Genomic DNA, 17901 nt, shown 5'->3' with positions numbered 1-17901 from the left:
TTCGGTAATAAATGTTTAAAATGATTGTTAAATATTAAATAAAATAAGTTTGTTGATGTTCTTGCATTTAACTAAAATAAACTTGTTTGTAAACTGTTATTATTTAAATTTACATTAATTACTTTTCAATGATAAAATATATGCGATTAATTAAAGAAAATTAGTTATCAATAGATTCCATCATAATACATTAATCTTACTTATTTCAAGTTCCGTATAAGTGTCTCGTGATTACCTAAATGGTTTATATATCCGAATGGTAGCCTACACGAAAATACTGAAAAATAGATTGAATAGTATAATAGAGTCTAAATGTCCGAGCGGTCTAAGGCGCTAGTCTTAGAAAGTTGGACTATTTAGACTTAGGTTGCGTGTTCGAATCCAGGCAGCGGCAGCAGCGGCAGTGTGAACAATTTATAATTAATGTGAGTGCAGAACGAAGTAACCGACTCCACCCTCATCAAAAATGTAATTGTAAATGTGTTTGTAATGGAATTAATATAGATTAACAAATAATGATGTGGGTGGCCTCTACGATAAGGCATGCGTCACAAAACGGAGGTTAAACCCCCCATTATTATTTACATAGAATAGTTATGTAAATTTCTTTTATACGAATGCCCGAATGGAGAAGTATTTTCAGTGCAAAACACTGCCTAATTCCGTTTCTCAAGAAATCATATAATTTGCTTAGCCAAAATTTGAGTAAAAAATTTGCAGAGTATACCTACTCAAAGTATATAGGTACCTACTATTTAATCCATTTTTACTTTTGACAGGGAAACCTTAAGATAATTGCAATTTGGAACGGTAGTTATGAAACATTGTTTAACATTTAATCTTTTAATCTGATTTCTTTTAATCTATAAATTGGTTAATCTTTGGTGCATATTACTTCTAATAAAATATCAAAATAGTTTTGAGTTCAACTAAGCTATTAATAAATTTTATCTAATCTAAAAAATATAACAAAATTGATCGTAATCTACCTAGAATAAGCAATTTTATGAAGCTATTCATCATTGAATTCACAATTGCGTGTAGATACTAAAAAAATTGCACTAAATTAATATAATCTTTTGTAAAAAATATTTTGCAGCAATCAAGTAACTTAAGGTATTTCCAACCAGTTCCTATGCTTAAACAGTGGTAAAACCCACTTTTTGACAGAATTGAACGGATAACTTTTTTGACAGACTAAGAATCGGGCTTATTATTAAATCCCAAAGTTTCAACAATATTGACCGTTTAAAGGGAATTTTTTTATATCTTAAAAATAGCTGGGAGGTCCTCAGGGAGGACAGTGAATTTTACATGCCTTGACTCTCGAAATCTCTAACTTTGCAGCTGATTACCTCGCGATCTAAACAGCCAACAATTCTGCAACTTGGAGATCCAACAGCTAAGTTAGAGAAAAAAATAGACCAAATCTGTCGACAAGTGCTTTCATGTTGGAAATACTTTAATAAATAAATAAGTCTATAATATTTGAAAGTCATTTTAGTATGGATGTAAAGCTGTTCTTAAGGTCGCCCCTACAATTTTTTGTGTACGAAAATATTTATAGGCGGAAGGATTTCAAGGATATTCAATACGAATAATTGAATAAAAATCCAAAAATGATTTTATATACTACACACGATAAATCAGGATGTCCGTCTTCCAGCAACGAATATCATATTCTTTGACGGAAAAATGTATTTGAGCTTGGAACGCAATTTTACTCTCCACCTGGTCGTAGGCCTATAAGCTATTTCTTATTGAACTAATATCGAATTAAAAATACAATAATCTCTTGTAAAAAAAACGTCTATAATTTTAAGAAAGCAAAAAGTGATCTAATTCTAAACAAATTAAAGCTCGATACAGTTGGTTCGATCATATCGTTCGATAAATATTATCTTAATTTGAATTTATAGTCATCAAATCAGCCAAGACTAATATATTTCCTTCCCCTGAAAATAATTAAGATTATCTGCCTATAAATTTTTATCGATTCATACTAGTGAAAACCACTTTTAACTCGAAATAGCATGTATATTATATTATAAATAATTGATCTTTATCGAATATAATAAAATTTTTTTTATACCATTTGAATATACAGGGTGCTCCTAAAACTTTTTTCTAATGCTGTACAAAGCCTGCTCAACTTAACCACTTAATTTGAATATCTTTTTCTATCGATCGAAAGGAAAACTCAACTTAGCTATTGTAACAGCAACTGAATTAGCATCCGAAATTGATACTCAGCCATTTTTCAAACCTCAAACGTGACTAAGACATATTAATCGTTGACCGGGCGAAGAAACTACTCATGAACCAACAGCTCCAAAAAAAGTTTGAAGCCGAATTTTTAATGCTCTTTTGGACACCGGACATACATCTATAAAATAAATAGTTCCCTACTTTTTATTTTTATTGTTTTTAAATGTTCCGCTACATGACTAAAAAAATATAGATATACACGTGTGTAATTTTCTATTAATGCAATAATAAATATGATACAAATTCGAAATATAATCAACTAAGTATAACTAAAAGGGTCTAGATAAATCGATTAAGGTTAATTGACCTCAATGTATATATACTATAAAATTTGCATCTAATGTGTGCCATCGTGAGTAAACAGTGATGTTTACAAAAAAATATTTGAAACAAAAGTTGTTTATTTTTTGATAAAGAACATTTTTTATACTTAAACTTTTGTTCTATCTCCAAGGTTTACAAGATGGGTCCTTAGGACCCAAGACCCAATGGACCTATGTTGCTCATTTACGAATTCGACCTCACTTTTTACGTCCTGAGCTGCTTTAAAATTTCAGCTTGATATCTTTTTTCGTTTTTGTGTCATCGTGTTCACAGACAGACGGGCGGACGGACGGACAACCAAAAATGGACTAATTAGATGATTCTATGAACACCTATACCAAAATTTTTTTCGTAGCATCAATAATTTTAAGCGTTGCAAACTTAGGACTAAACTTAATATACTATGTATATTTCATGTATACATGGTATAATAATGTTCTTGCTTTAATTATGTTATAATAGCGTGTGCATCCTTTATGTTATAGCATGTGTATCAACTTTTTAACTTAGTTAAATTCTTATTTAGCGAGAAAAATACATTTTGGCAAATCGATTATAAAATTGATTAGATAAAAAATAAAGAAGTTTCATTGTGTATTCGAAAAAACGTTTCATTGTGTGCTGGAAATGTTTTGAAAGTCACTGATCACTTTACAAAACAATGGGTAAGAATTTTATCAATATGTTATGAAGTGGTATTTAAAATTGACAATGTAGGTAAATATTATTTTTATTCTCTTATCAATTCAAAAAATTACAAAATAAGTAAACTGAAAAATTACCTTGATTGATTTTACAAAGTACATAAATATATTCCATTGATAGAACAATTTTTTATTGTTGTCCTTAATTTCTCTAGACAAACAATTTTATGTTTATTAGGTATATTGGCCTGTGTGATTATCAGTACAAGCTTTCGTACTTTTCAAAGGATTGTTTCATTCGATATCAGATTTTATTCAAGGATTTTCTTTTTATAGATAATTAAATTTTTATTAGTTTTATTCCAAAATAAACATTATTTTACCAAAATAAATATTTAAACAGCGCCAAGGCAAGTTCAGACTTGTGATTGAACTTGCCTTGGCAAACCTTTTATACAAAATTGCTCTGACACTCGTACATCCTTAAAGGAATTTAATTTTAGTTTTTGAGAACTATCTGATTAACCAAATTTTACCCTAAAAGTTTCCTAAAATCTTAGGGCGCAGTTACAAGTGATAACGTACACAGCATCCACAGAGTCACTTCTCCATACTTTTTCACGCAATCGGCATATAAAAACAATGATTTTTCAAATATGACGAAGGGGAATTGGGAGATCAGATTAAGTTTTCACTTTTAGCATCAAATAAAGTCTTAAGCCATGTGAATTTTGCTTGTAATTTCTCTAGACATAAGGAAATTAAAAAGTTTAGATACAATCTAAAAGGTACGATTTAATTGCTTACCACAGTATATTTTCCGATAAAATCAGGTAATACATTTTTTATGGGCAAGATAATCGATGACCTTGGTCTTGGTCTTATAGCAAAAGCTCACCTTTTGATTTTCCAATAGAAATAAAAATATCTTCAAGGGACAAGCTTTTATTGTACTCAAAAATGGGAAATCATTTTTACAAACTTTTACAAATAGTCGTAAATGTCGCATAGAAAAAATTGTTTTCTACTTTTGAGTACAATAAAAGCTTATTCCTCAGAAAGTATTTTTAGTTAAAATTTTTAATTTTTAATTAAAAAATATATCTATATCAATTATGATGGGAGAGATGAGAAAATCAGGTAATGCTCACCATAAAAATGCTTTGTCATTACATAGGCATGCATTTCAACTCAATCGATTAAAGATATCTCCTTCAAAATTGAGTTGCAAAAATCCAGCCGAAGAGTCCCTTGTAAATCCTTGCGTTTTTTGTGGCACAGAGTGTACAAACACACATATATTGTTTTTTTAATTATTTATTTTTATTTCATACATTTTAGTGACAAGTTTTATTTTAAAATCATTGTCTATTTATAAAAAGTTGCCTTTCTTTTGTTCGCATTATTAACTTTTTGTCAATGTGATCAACCATTTGTCACCTTCCTGACTCTTGTTCCACGCGAGGCTTAGAAAAACCTCTAGAAAAAGAAGGGTCCAGAAAATTGCTAGTACTATCCAAAATACGAAAAGAAATCCGTTTTCAGAACTTCGCAAGTTTAAATCGCTTGATATCCCTTCCATATTTACTCATTTTTATACAATAAGATGTAAAGTATTACTTCAAATACTTCCAAGGAAATGTTTGACAAGTGCAGATCTTGAAAACTTATGTTTTAATAATTAAATATTCATAAATAAAAAATGGTCTAAGAGATGAAGCCAGAAATATTATCTGGGCTAAAATATAAGCCAAGAAATTCACTGTAAAAACATTCATTCACTGAAGAATATCGAAAAAAGCCTTAAAATTTTTCAATTTTCTGATTCACATTTTCATTTAAATTGTATGGTCGTAAAGCGTCTTGGCGTTTACAAACGTTACGTGTACATATTGTCAACACAGTTCCAATAGTCAGTAATATAACCATGACCATATTGGACCAGAAATCACTAGTGGTTTCCAGAATGAAAGTAAATAATAATGTAAAAATTCCACCTGTTGTAAATGATATACCAAATAATAATCCTGATGAATTAAATTCACTTTCGGGGTATGTTAATTCAACGCCTGTTTCACATCCCACAACCAAATAGCTGCTTGAAAATCTAAAAATTTTGTTTCATTTAATTCATTTTTTAGGCGCTTAAAAAATGAGTGTCTTACCCATACACCATGGCAGATAAATATATAAATATTTTATTTTCTGATGCTACCGCAAATGTAAATGCTAACATTCCGATTACTGACATGACATAAACAATTACTGAAAGTTCTCTGCAAATTATAACTTATTGAAATTAAATAATTTAACTAAATACTTTGAAAATTCATGGTCCCCGTGCTAAAAAGTGGGCTATAAATTTAACGCGATTGTGAGTTTTTCGATGCCATAATCGGTTTATGCCTTCGGATTTCTTCTATATTAATAATAATTAAAATTATCTACGACCTTCCTTGCGCTTCCACCATAATAATATACTAATTGTGAACTAAAAATAAGTAAATAAAACCGAAAGAACCCGATTAATACGGATTATTAATGCAGGATTATAATTAAGAAGGAAAACACGAGTTATTGCAACATTTCCCTTTAGGTATATCTCTTTTCTACAGTGCCCTTCTTGGTTTTTGGTTCCTGAATGAATTTTCTGATAATTAATACTAGGTACAGATTTACTTACTTGAATTTTTTAGTCTTGTCTAAAAGTATTCCAAAAATAAAACAACCCAAAACTCCAAACACAACACAAATTACTCCAACATTACCAGCCAATCGTTCACCATTCTTTAAAAAAGAATATAAAATTAATAAAACTAAGCTTGAAAAAAGACTTTCAACTTAAACTAGGTACATACAGTTTGGAAATGTAGTAGTAGTATTGGATTTAACAATGAATTAACACTGTTCAAAATTCCGATATTTATAGCAAAAGCAAACATTAACATCACAAATGGTGGATTGATTAATAAAGCTTTAAAAGATTTGATTGTATTCGAGCTTTCTTGAGATTTTAATTTTTGTGCTTCACTTGGAGGTGTAAGAGGTTCTTCTTGGAAAACTACAAAAAATGTTGATAAAAGGTTTTTTTAAAATGAATGCTTATTTGATAATGATATATAATTTCGCTACAACATTTCAAGTACTTTCATTTATATTAGAGGAGAAGACATTGGCACCAAATGATATACGAATGAAACTTTAATAGATTTCTACCAAAGAGATAAGGGGGGTATTCTGATCTAGAAGCCTAAATTGTAGTTTCAAATAAGGATATAAAAAAATGAAAAACATTTTTGTATTTTTGTAGCCATTTTTTAACCCCCGAACCAAAAAAAGGGTGTTATAAATTTGACCGCTAGATGTGGGTCTGTCTGTCTGTCTGTGGCATCGTAGCACCTAAACGGATGAATCGATTTTCATTTAGGATATTTAAATGAGCGATTAACTTTAAAATCGGTTCATTTTGGAGAGGACTTCAAGAAAAAGATAATTAAATAGAGAGTGTTCTTAGATATATGTTTCAAATACGAGCTTGGGGTTCCGTACTCGAAAAAATTGTCGGAGGTTTTTTAAATTTTGTAAAATTGACATTTAAAAAATATAATTAAAAAATTTTATTGAAAAAAATTAAAATTCTTCGAAGTGAAGTGGGGGCTACAAAAAACACGACACCCTGGTTGGCACAATTCTATCCTTTGTAATGATCCGAAACAAAAAAATTTGAAATATTGCAAATACTGTCTTAAGAAATTTAGAGAGGGTAAGATATAAATACCAACGATGTCGCAGTCAACGACTAGTGATATAATGATTCAACAAAAATACTCACATAAAATAGTTAATACTAGAATAGTAAAAGTAGCTATTCCAACAATCAAAAATAGCATAAATAAATCATTTCCAATTTCGTTCATATTTGCATGATCGCGAACAACAATCGGTGTAAATAAAAAACTTGCTCCTATGCCTAATTCAGATGCAAGTATACCAATTGTGCACGCCAGGCTTATTTGATTTGCATCAAACCATATTCCAGCTAATTTTGGTGGCATACTTAGCAAAAATACTTGTGCAACAGATGATATTGTTTGGCCAAATAATCCAAGAAAAAATAGATTTGGATGTGCCGAAAATACTTTTAACAACGATCCAATGAAATTACCACTTGCTGCTAAGAGTAGTGTAAATCGTATACCCTGTATGAAAATACAATGAATGTATAAATACAAAATGTTGGTTGTATGAGCTCCAAAGAGTTAATAATTATCTAATATTGCAAATAAATGTGTCAATAATTTGGTTTAATTGAATACGGAATTTCTTTCTCTGAAATAAGAAAAGAGATAATTTTAAAAATTTTTCATTTTCGAGATTTCTTCTAGGCTCTAATTAAATACCTCTCTGCTACCTATAATATTTTTTTTCAAAAATGAAAATAGAAAATTAAAACTATAATTATGGAAAAATTAATTACCTTTTTATCGATAACATAGGATGCAGGCACGATTAATGGCAAATACGGGAGTAAATACACTACGGATGTCATATTAACCATAATTGTATTAATATTATAATATTTCTTAATAATATTTCCAATTATTGAATATTGCACCCATTGTGCCGCATTTGTAAAATAAAGTGCAGAAAAAATAAATAACATAACCCATCGTCGCTTGTAAGTTTTATAAGTTTCCGATTTCGATTTTTCTGTTATAATAATTGAATTCATAACGACTAATGTTTGTTGGTATTATAATTCCACTTTTCAAATATATTTGTGAACAGATAGGAAAAATGATTTTTTTATATTTATAGTATTGAAAATTAATTGAAATTGCTTTTGTGTTGCACAATGAAAATTTTTGGCTGATTACAAAATATTGATTAGAAAATAATAGGCCAGCTTATTTAGAAATTCCCAATTTAAAATTTAAGTAGTCTTAAATTTTACAAGCACATTACGAAAATATTACGCATAAAAAAAGGTAGGAAATCGAAATATAAAAATCTTTAAAAGTATGCGATATCCGAGTTATAATAGGAGAGATCCTAAATCTGATCATTTAAAGATTGGTTATAGTAGTTGTGTACTCACACATACTGTGGTCAGTCAAGCAAACGATTGAACAAGGATCAGACATATGTTATCGAAACGTTTATAATTTCCATGGTATTTAAATGAATTGAATAAAGCTATAAATTATTATACAGATTGTATATTGCATATAAATAACATTTATGATAGTCAGCCAGTTAAATGTTAGAACAGAACTGGTCAGTACAGCTCATGTATGTACAATTAATGAATAAGATTCAGTTATGATTGCAGTGGTATTTAAATGAATTTACTGCAGCTGAAAATTGTTATACAAGTTGTATTGTATGTACTATACACGCATATTTTTGTCAAATTTTTCTTGATTTATGCCACATTTTTCAAATTTTTGATTAATTTTATTTGCAGGATTAATTTTATATATAGAACCAAATTTGACTCGTTTATCCAAAATTCCATTTTAGGATGACGTTCGGGTTTATGACTGTGATGGGCGAATATATTCAAATGGACAAACCTAGTTAATTTTAAACGGCACATAATAAAAAGTTTTAATTTTCAGCTTTCAAATTATTCCCAAATTCATTTACTCGTTGACTGGTGTAAGTAAGCATAGGGTAAAAGCGTCTAATCTCGCTTAGCTGATAATATCGTTCGCCAACGCCAAAATAAAAATTAGCACGGCCTCGGGAGCGAACGTATATAATGACCGTACCGTGTGATGACAAAAAGCAATTACTGTTTTAATACCAAATTATTATAATATTTTGATATCAGATAATGATAATTAACCGATTACTTTAAGAAAGAAAAGCTTACCGTTTTTCTTTATTCATAATTTTAAGCTATAGTTGAATATAATTTTAGCTTTGTAACTATTATTCTTTGAAAATTTGTTGTTATATAGGTTTAAGAGAAAAATCATTAAAAAAATATACTCCGATTGTAAGCTATCTCGTTAGCCATATAAAATATATGAAGTAAGAAAATCTTTTATGGACTTTCTTATGTATAAAACAAAGAGGGAATGTGTATTGGATATTATGGTTATGTGTTACTGTGTGTAATTGTTATTGCATGTGTACAACTTCAAGATATTGACCGGCTGGGTTCATGCATATATACATATACAATCTCTCTTGATTTTATACATACGAACGTCCATAAGAACTCTTCTTACTGCTAATAATATATATGGCTAACGATATGGTTTACAAACAGTATATAAATTATGACAATACCAGTCATAGTAACCGGTAATATGTGCAGCAATGGTAACAAAATAGAAATATCAAAAAGTCTAAGAAAAGTAAATCTTTATAGTTTCTAACGTAAACGAGAACAAAGTATTGCAGGATACATATTCATCGGATACAGACATATAAAACAAATGCCTTCTTTGTAATTATTACGACCATGACAAGACGTTTGGAATTTGATATAACTAAGAATTCCCAAGTATAAACCTACCAAAGATTATATTCGTAAATTATATCTAAGTCGTATTTGATCGGTATTATAATCAATCCGGTTTTGCCGACCACGTTGTCTCTTATCGGTTATTTTATTTCATTTAATTTTTCTATTACACTAAGGTTGTTATTATTTTTTATTTCAAAAATCTAGAATTATTAGGAGAATACCCCAAGTTTTATTGAACTTTTTTCTTAAGTTATCACTAATACCCCGTTTTACCCTAAATAAATTTGCAATCAAGATATAATCAGATAGATCTTCTATTGTTTAAATGATAAAAACAAATTTTATTCCCGAAAATATAAACTTTATTTACATTATTAATGATTCTTATCCCTTGTATCTCGTATTATTTTATTATTTACATAATTGATTGTTTTCAAGGGATAAGATTAATAATGTAAATAAATATTTTTGTTATGAAATTAAATATTTGCATTTATTTCAAATTTGTGTGTACTTTATATAAGTCAAAGTCCGTCATAAATGATAATTTGAATAGCTTTTGAGGGGGAGACTGTAAGTACACTTCAATGAAAATCGCACATATACGTATTTTCATTTGAACAATTTGTTCAAATTTAAATAAAGTTTAAAGTTCTTGGGGAATGATAGTTTCAGTCATTCAGCATTCTGAATAATAGTTTCCATGGCCACAAGTCATGAAAATGACAGGATTTTAAGTTATCGCTAAATTAAAATTGGAAAATGTACTCATTTATATAAAAAAAAGATTATTGTAATTTAATTGTCAAAAATCATATACGTACATATATATGTAGCTGAAAATATTCATCTTAACAATTCATATTATTGATCCACTGAACATTTAACACTGCTTCTTCTTTGAATTTCGTAACATATTATGTACGACTGTGCAAAATTTCTAATCGATATTCTCGAAAATAACGAAAATATTATGGGGTATTTAGGTTAAATGCGACGCACTGAACTTGTAATGTGTTCATAGACTGATTAACACATTACCACTCCTTTGCGCGGCACAGTCGGGTAAAAAGATCCGTTTTAAGAACTTAATATCAAAATAGGGGATGGTTGGTGAAAATACCAAACACAATGGGAGAACGGTGGGTAAAAAATTAACTCTAAATTATTAGGTTCATACTGAATAAAAATTAATAATAATAAATCTTTATTCAAATAAAACAATTTCACATCGTATTGAATAATTCTTAATAATTTTTGTAAAAGTACTAAATGTTAAATTACTTATGATCTCTCACTATGTATATTACAAAAATATTCATAGATATAATAATATATAGAAACTTTAGCTATAAATCTAATTTGGACTAAAATATAAGCCCATTAGGACATTCGATTATATAGTGTTCATTCTATAACTTCCGAAAATATATTTTATTAATTTCCGTTTACTGTAAAATAACAATCGTCGAAAAATATCGAAATCATACAATTTTTTAGGTGTCATTCACATTTAGATTGAAAATCGATGGTTGTAAAGCTGCTTGACGCTTACGCACATTACGTGTTAATATTGTAAACACAGTTCCAATTATCAACAACACGACCATACATATATTGGACCAAAACTCACTAGTTGTCTCCAAAATAAAAGTAAGTAATAATGTAAAAACTCCACCCGTTATAAACGATGCTCCAAATAATAAACCTGATGAATTAAATTCACTTTCAGGGTATGTTAATTCAACTCCTGTTTCACATCCCACAACCATATAGCTGCTTGAAAAGAATCTAAAATTTGAATTTTTTACATTTAAATTGTATTTTGGGCCCTCAACAAATGAATGAACTTACCCAAACACCATGGCAGATAAATACACAAACAATTTATTTTCTGATGCTACCGCAAATGTAAATGCTAACATTCCGATTATTGACATGATGTTTACAATTATTGAAAGTTTCCTACAAATAATAACTTTTTTAAATTAAATTAATAACACAAATTCTTTGAAAATTTATTAATTTAATTCCAACTTTATTCGCATTAAAGGAATATAACATAGCGTTGGCTGATATAGCTAATAGCTGAATGCCAGTTTATTCGATATCATAAAAAGTTTTTGGAATCGGGCTCTCTTGTCTATATTAATAATCAAATATCTCTGCCACCTTTCCTTCTCTCCCATCATACTAATTAGGTGATAAAAACACTCTGATTAAGAATTCCACAAATAGCAAACGAGTGAGCTTCTTTTTGGAAGGTAAAAATAAGGGCGCTAAAAGCTACTTCGTATACAATTTTCCTTTAAATAGCTTTTCTAGTTAGATTTTTGTATAAAAACACCATAGGTTTTTTATTTTGATAAATAAGACCAGATCGAAATCACAAAATCTTTTCCTCTTTACAAGATGGAAAAAGCTAATAGTAACTGCAACAAATCCAGCAGACCACAACATAATTGGTTTTTAACTTTTCAAGCAATTTATCGTTGAAATATTCTTTGAAACCTGTAGGTATGCCGTTTCTATAGAAAAACGCATGTACATTAATCTTATTTTCTTTTCTTTTTCAATTTCTAAGGCCTTCAAACTTTTCGAAAACATCTATTTGAGTCTATTTTTATGGAAAAGATTTTTATTGCACTAAAAAGCAGAAAATAATTGTTAGTATGACTTTATTAGTAAAAACTGGGCACGCTCAATTTAAAATATCAAAGGATGATTCGAAGAGTCTCGAGCTATAATAAATAGTAATTAATGATTGACTCATAAGAAAAAATATTTGCTACTTTTTAGTATAATAAAAGCTTGCCCTAATAAAGAATTTATTTAAATTTTTATTTAAAACTAAAAAACGTGTCTCAAATAAGGTGGAAGAAATGGCAAAATCAAGTCATGCTATCTGGAGTCCATACATTGTCATCCGATTTAAGTATGTAATAAAAATTTCAGCTCTTCGGAAATCGGGTCAAATTTAACTTGCGTTTAAATTAAAAGCTGCTAAAACGCTTTTATTTTATAAGTATACTACATATTGAGGTATTTGCTATGTTACTTTTTTTTCAATAGAATAAAGAAATATGCCTGCCTTTTGTAGAAATAAAAAATTGAAAAAATACAACTTTTGTATTTAAGACGCCAATAATACGCCTGTTTCTTTTATTGTATTGGAAAATCATTATGTATATCCGAACCTAGATAGGTATACAAAAAATTTCCGAATACCCATTTTATAAAAAAATAAAAACACATAGAGCTACCCTTAACTAATCTTTGATTTGGTCTTATTTATCAGAACGAAACAGAGCTCAAATAAAGAATTTAATGATAGGCCTGTTTCGTAGGTTTTTAAAAAAAATAGTGAGTATATACTTACTTGAACTTTTTAGTCTTGTCTAGAATTAATCCAAAAACAATGCAACCAAAAATTCCAAACACAACCCAAATAACTCCAACATAACCAGCCAATCGTTCACCATTCTTTTTAAAAAAAAAACACAAAATTACTAAAACTAAGCTTTTAAAAGGTAACTAAAGGTACATACATTTTGGAAATGTGGTAATAGTGTTGGATTTAACAATGCATTAACACTGTTCAAAATTCCGTCAAATATAGCAAAAGCGAAAAGTAACATCACAAATGGTGGATTTGTTAATAAAGCTTTAAAAGATTTAATCGTATTCGAGATTCCTTCATATTTCAATTTTTGTGCTTCACTTGGAGGTATGAGAGGCTCTTCCTGGAAAACTAAAAAAATTCTTCAACACAATGTTCAAAAGTAGTATCTAAATTCAAAACATTTTAAATGGAAGCAGGATTTTGATATTCGTCTATACTCTACAAGTTGTAAATAAGGAATTTCTGAACTAGAGAGGACCAATCAGAAATTTTTGGTTCAAAGAATATACTCAGCCATGTTTTGGCATTTCTTTCCTTCCCTTCCCTTTGTACGCATTTCAAGCTTGTTTTCAACTTTTGTGTGATTGAAAGCATAACGCAAAAACAAATGGACCGATTTTGATAGAAGTTTTTATGATTAGACGACATTTTTCGCAAATGATAAAAACAAATTTTTCACAAATAAATGCAGCCAATATAAGGTGAGATCTCATTTCAAGTACATACATTCATGCAAAAAAAAAAAACGGAAAAAGTCAGTTAAGATTTAAATATTAAAGGAGGTTTATTCTTTAAAAATACTCACAGAAAATAGTAAATACTAGCATCACAAACGTAGCTATAGCTACAATCAGAAATAACATAAATAAATCGTGTCCAATATCGTCTATATTTTCATGATCTTGTACAATCATCGGTGTGAATAAACAACTAGCCCCTACACCTAATTCAGATCCAACTATACCAATTGTGCACGCTATGCTTATTTGATTTGCATCAAACCATATTCCAGCTAATTTTGGTGGCATACTTAACAAAAATACTTGTGCCACAGATGATATTGTTTGACCCAATAATCCAAGTAAAAATAAATTTGGATGCGCTGAAAATACTTTTAACAACGATCCAATGAAATTACCACTTGCTGCTAAGAGTAGTGTAAATCGTATTCCCTGTAAAAGATATAATAAATGTAAAAATGTCTAACATCGGTTTATGAACACGAAAATTTTAATTCAGATGAAAATGAAATATTCTTTAAATTTTTTAAATAGCAACGTAAGTGCTGCGAAGATTTTATATCACTTCCGAGGGTCTCTATAAGCAAAGTCGTTGCGGCTATTACAGTACACTGATTGGGTGGCAGCCACTTTGAAGTGTCTGTAATAAAGACAGCCTGGGCCTGATAGTGTAGCACGACTATTGTAGGAGCTGCAACAGCGGGTAGGAGGAGGATACTATGCCTCACTTTCTCTGCCACTGTCCAACTCTTGCCAGGAGGAGATGGACCTATTTGAGCCAGCCTCTCTTTGACGATCTCTCTGATCTGAAGCCCGTTGACGCCAAACCACTTTTACTGTTCTTAAACAGCTCCAAATGGTTCATGGGTGGTGGCCGGGAATGGGCTAACCCTTCTTTCGGTATCACAACGGACCCTATGGTCTTAGTGTGTCCCACCCCAGGTATTCACATATGGGTACTGACAAGAAGCATTAGACGAACAAGAAAAAACATCCGCCCAATTCCTGCTAAAGATGATTTCCTGCAACAAACGTACTAACTCTTAATGAGTACCGTAAGGTACGAACAAAAAATTTCTCATCTAGCTGCATGCATTGCAGCGGCGAGACAAAAGTTGTCAGATTTTATATTTGATGATATAAACTCTAAAAAAAACTGACAGCACTCTATCTGAGGGCAAGTTTTATAGTGTATTTCATAAGTTAATTGTACATGACCAGAGGCGGATTATCCTATAAACTACTGTATGTATAGCCGTGTGAGCAGTAAAAAATAAAGAGGCTGAGAATAAAACAGGCATAAGATTCTACATGAGAATAAAAGACAGAACAATAAATAGATTATAGCATGTTTTTTAAGAGCGGTAGGTTTTAGTGGAAAATTTCTTAATCACCCACTAAAAATGATAATAATTAGTGGAAGCAGTAGAAAACTAAATTATACTTCTCTCTGAGACAATGAGAGGTATGTCAAAAAAGAACTATATCAAGAAAATTAAAATTACCTTTTTATTAGTAACATAGGATGCAGGTACAATTAGTGGTAAATACGGAAGCAGATACACTACAGATGTCATATTAACCATAATCGAATTAATATTGTAATATTTCTTAATAATATTCCCGATAATTGTATATTGAACCCATTGTGCGGTGTTTGTAAAATAAAGTGCAGAAAAAATGAATAACATAACCCAACGTCGCTTGTAAGTCCTATATGTTTCTGCTGTCGTTTTTTCAACTTTAGTTAATGATATTTTCCGAACTAGATCCATAACGAATATTATTTACTTCTAATATAATTTTCACTTTTCTTTATAAATGAATAAATTGTCTAGTTAGTACACCCAATTTATATTATTTAAATTTAATTAAAATAGGTAGTGTTAATAATAATTGATTAGAAGATAATAAACCAGTCATTTTAATAACAAATTTAACAACAAAGAACACGCACAAAAACAAGATTTTAAACTTCAGCAAAAATATTACGGACAAAAATCGGAAATCGATTTTAACATTCTCGGCTATGGTACAACATGTAAAATTTTTTTTGCCGTGTACCATTTTTTTTTTTCATTTACCTGCTGACTGGACTAAAAATTAATTTTTGATAAAGGTGGAACCAGATAGATCTTCTATTGTTTAAATTTGATAAAAACGACAAATTTGACCCCCCGAAAATTCATATTTAAATTGTTAATCTTATCCTTATGTTCAGATTTGTACTATTAATCCGGATTTGTAGAAATGATAAAAAATACTTCAGAATCTTTATACCGTTACCAAGTAAATCTTTTTTAAGAGTTAACAAAAATGGCAGAGAGAAGCGAAAGGTATTTGCGATAGTTACCTTTATATTCTTCTCGGCGCTTCCACCAACATTTATAATTCTTCAATGACTTCAGAATTTAGTATGCCTGTACAAAATTTCCAATTTATCGCAACATTGCTGTATATTTTAAAAAAAAAAAAAGCTTGCTAAAAATAATTCAAAACAAGTGAAAATAAACAATTGACTGAGTTAATGAAATATCATGTATAGAAAGTGTTGATTACATATATAACTGATTTTCCCATATAATACATATCATACAATTTGCGCTTAATTTGCATTCTAACAGTAGTGTATGAAAAAATGTTTCAAACAAAAGTTTGTTTTTTTATAAGGAACATTTTTTACATTTAAACTTTTGTTCTATATCTAACGGTTTACAAGATGGGTTTTACGGACCCAAGATGCAATTGACCTATATTGCTCATTTACGAACTCGACCTCACTTTTTACGCCCTGAGTAAGCTGTAAAAATTTCAGCTTGATATATTTTTTCGTTTTTTCAGTTATCGTGTTCACAGACGCACGGACGGACGGACGGACGGACAACCGGAAATGAACTAGTAACAAACTTGGGACTAAACTTAGTATACCTTGATGTTTATTACATATATAAATGGTATAAAATGTAGGTATTAAACTTACTCCATGAAATTGTAGGTGATATATTTGAAGTGGTATCTTTTAAAATTCATTTGCCTTTAAGGTGAGGGGATAGAAAATCTTATAGGATAGAACATTCATTTTTTTCATATTTTTTAATATTAAAAATAAATTAAATTATATACAATATTTAATAAATAACAAAAAATAATGACTATTATTATTAACAATTATACACAATCAAAGTAGTAAAGAAACAAAATTTTTACACAAAATTGTACCTAAATTTCAAAAAACTCGTTTGAAAATTTTAATTCTCCAGTTTGCAATCCATTGCTAAAAAAAATTCTTTGCTGCTTTCCACAGAGAGCTGAAAGGGTGAGAAACGTTATCCCTAAATTTTATATAGGTTTAGAAGAGTACCAAAATTTGTTTGAAGAGTACCAAATGTTTTAAAAACGAAAAATGGGAGACTGATACGAATTTTTCCAAAACAAGACTGTTCGAATGATATGAAAAAAATTTCGATGATTATTTCCAACGATACAGGATTTAAAATCCATAGGTGTCAGTTTTGTTTGGAATGCGAATATCGAAAAAATCCTCTTCCGTAAATTCGGCACTCCAGGCAAACGGATAAGTTAAAACGCCATTTTTCTTCAATGGCAGACAAAAAGAATCCTAGCAATTCATTACAGACTAACAATATTATAAGTACATATTGCTCTTTAACATTTCTAAAAACAATTGTTGTGTATTGAACAACTTCGAATACAAATGAACGGAATTTTGGAAAACTGATTTTGGCAATCTAAAATTTTCAAATAAAAACATTTATTAAGAGTTTGGGTTTTCGTTAGTGAATATGACCTCTTTATAATTGTCTACTATATGACCTCTTTATAATTGTCTTTGGAATATTTTTAATGGAACTCGGAGAGGGGTTAATCGTCCATATCCAGAGTGGTGCAATCGAGCAAAGAGCCCACACAAGAAGATTATTTTCAATTATTTTTTTGACATTTGGATAAAAATTATTTTCTAGAGTAATTTTTACTCGCAAAAAATACGAAAATCGGAAGACAATTTTCTTATCTTTCTAA

General features: G+C 29.5%; 2 protein-coding genes across 2 annotated transcripts; both read right to left on the bottom strand.

Moving 5' to 3' along the window:
* Positions 1 to 4589: 4589 nt before the first annotated feature.
* Positions 4590 to 7800, bottom strand: LOC123293990 (uncharacterized MFS-type transporter C09D4.1-like). Its single transcript, XM_044875031.1, has 6 exons — positions 7714 to 7800; positions 7069 to 7435; positions 6095 to 6297; positions 5920 to 6023; positions 5402 to 5512; positions 4590 to 5343 (listed from the first exon to the last, which is right to left on the bottom strand). The coding sequence occupies exons 1-6, from the start codon at positions 7792 to 7794 to the stop codon at positions 5040 to 5042; spliced, it is 1170 nt and encodes a 389-aa protein (XP_044730966.1). The 5' UTR covers positions 7795 to 7800; the 3' UTR covers positions 4590 to 5039.
* Positions 7801 to 11213: 3413 nt separating this feature from the next.
* Positions 11214 to 15437, bottom strand: LOC123292806 (uncharacterized MFS-type transporter C09D4.1-like). Its single transcript, XM_044873520.1, has 6 exons — positions 15366 to 15437; positions 13926 to 14292; positions 13266 to 13468; positions 13097 to 13200; positions 11572 to 11682; positions 11214 to 11508 (listed from the first exon to the last, which is right to left on the bottom strand). The coding sequence occupies exons 1-6, from the start codon at positions 15435 to 15437 to the stop codon at positions 11214 to 11216; spliced, it is 1152 nt and encodes a 383-aa protein (XP_044729455.1).
* Between the last annotated feature and the right edge of the window lie 2464 nt (positions 15438 to 17901).

Source organism: Chrysoperla carnea, chromosome 2, assembly GCF_905475395.1.
Source record: "Chrysoperla carnea chromosome 2, inChrCarn1.1, whole genome shotgun sequence".
NCBI lineage: Eukaryota > Metazoa > Arthropoda > Insecta > Neuroptera > Chrysopidae > Chrysoperla > Chrysoperla carnea.
The sequence above is the reverse complement of the archived record's forward strand: the minus strand, read 5'-3'. Positions and strand labels throughout refer to the sequence as shown.

Bases quoted from the DNA above. Each gene is read 5' to 3' on its own strand.
- LOC123293990 (XM_044875031.1), bottom strand. From the start codon at position 7,794: ATGGTTAATATGACATCCGTAGTGTATTTACTCCCGTATTTGCCATTA. The intron at 7,436-7,713 runs GTAATTAATTTT...ATTTTCATACAG, and splicing joins CCTATGTTATCGATAAAAAG to GGTATACGATTTACACTACT. The intron at 5,513-5,919 runs GTAAGTAAATCT...TATAATTTGCAG, and splicing joins GACAAGACTAAAAAATTCAA to AGAACTTTCAGTAATTGTTT.
- LOC123292806 (XM_044873520.1), bottom strand. From the start codon at position 15,437: ATGACATCTGTAGTGTATCTGCTTCCGTATTTACCACTAATTGTACCT. The intron at 14,293-15,365 runs GTAATTTTAATT...TATCTTTTACAG, and splicing joins CCTATGTTACTAATAAAAAG to GGAATACGATTTACACTACT. The intron at 13,201-13,265 runs GTATGTACCTTT...TTTTTTAAAAAG, and splicing joins TATTACCACATTTCCAAAAT to AATGGTGAACGATTGGCTGG.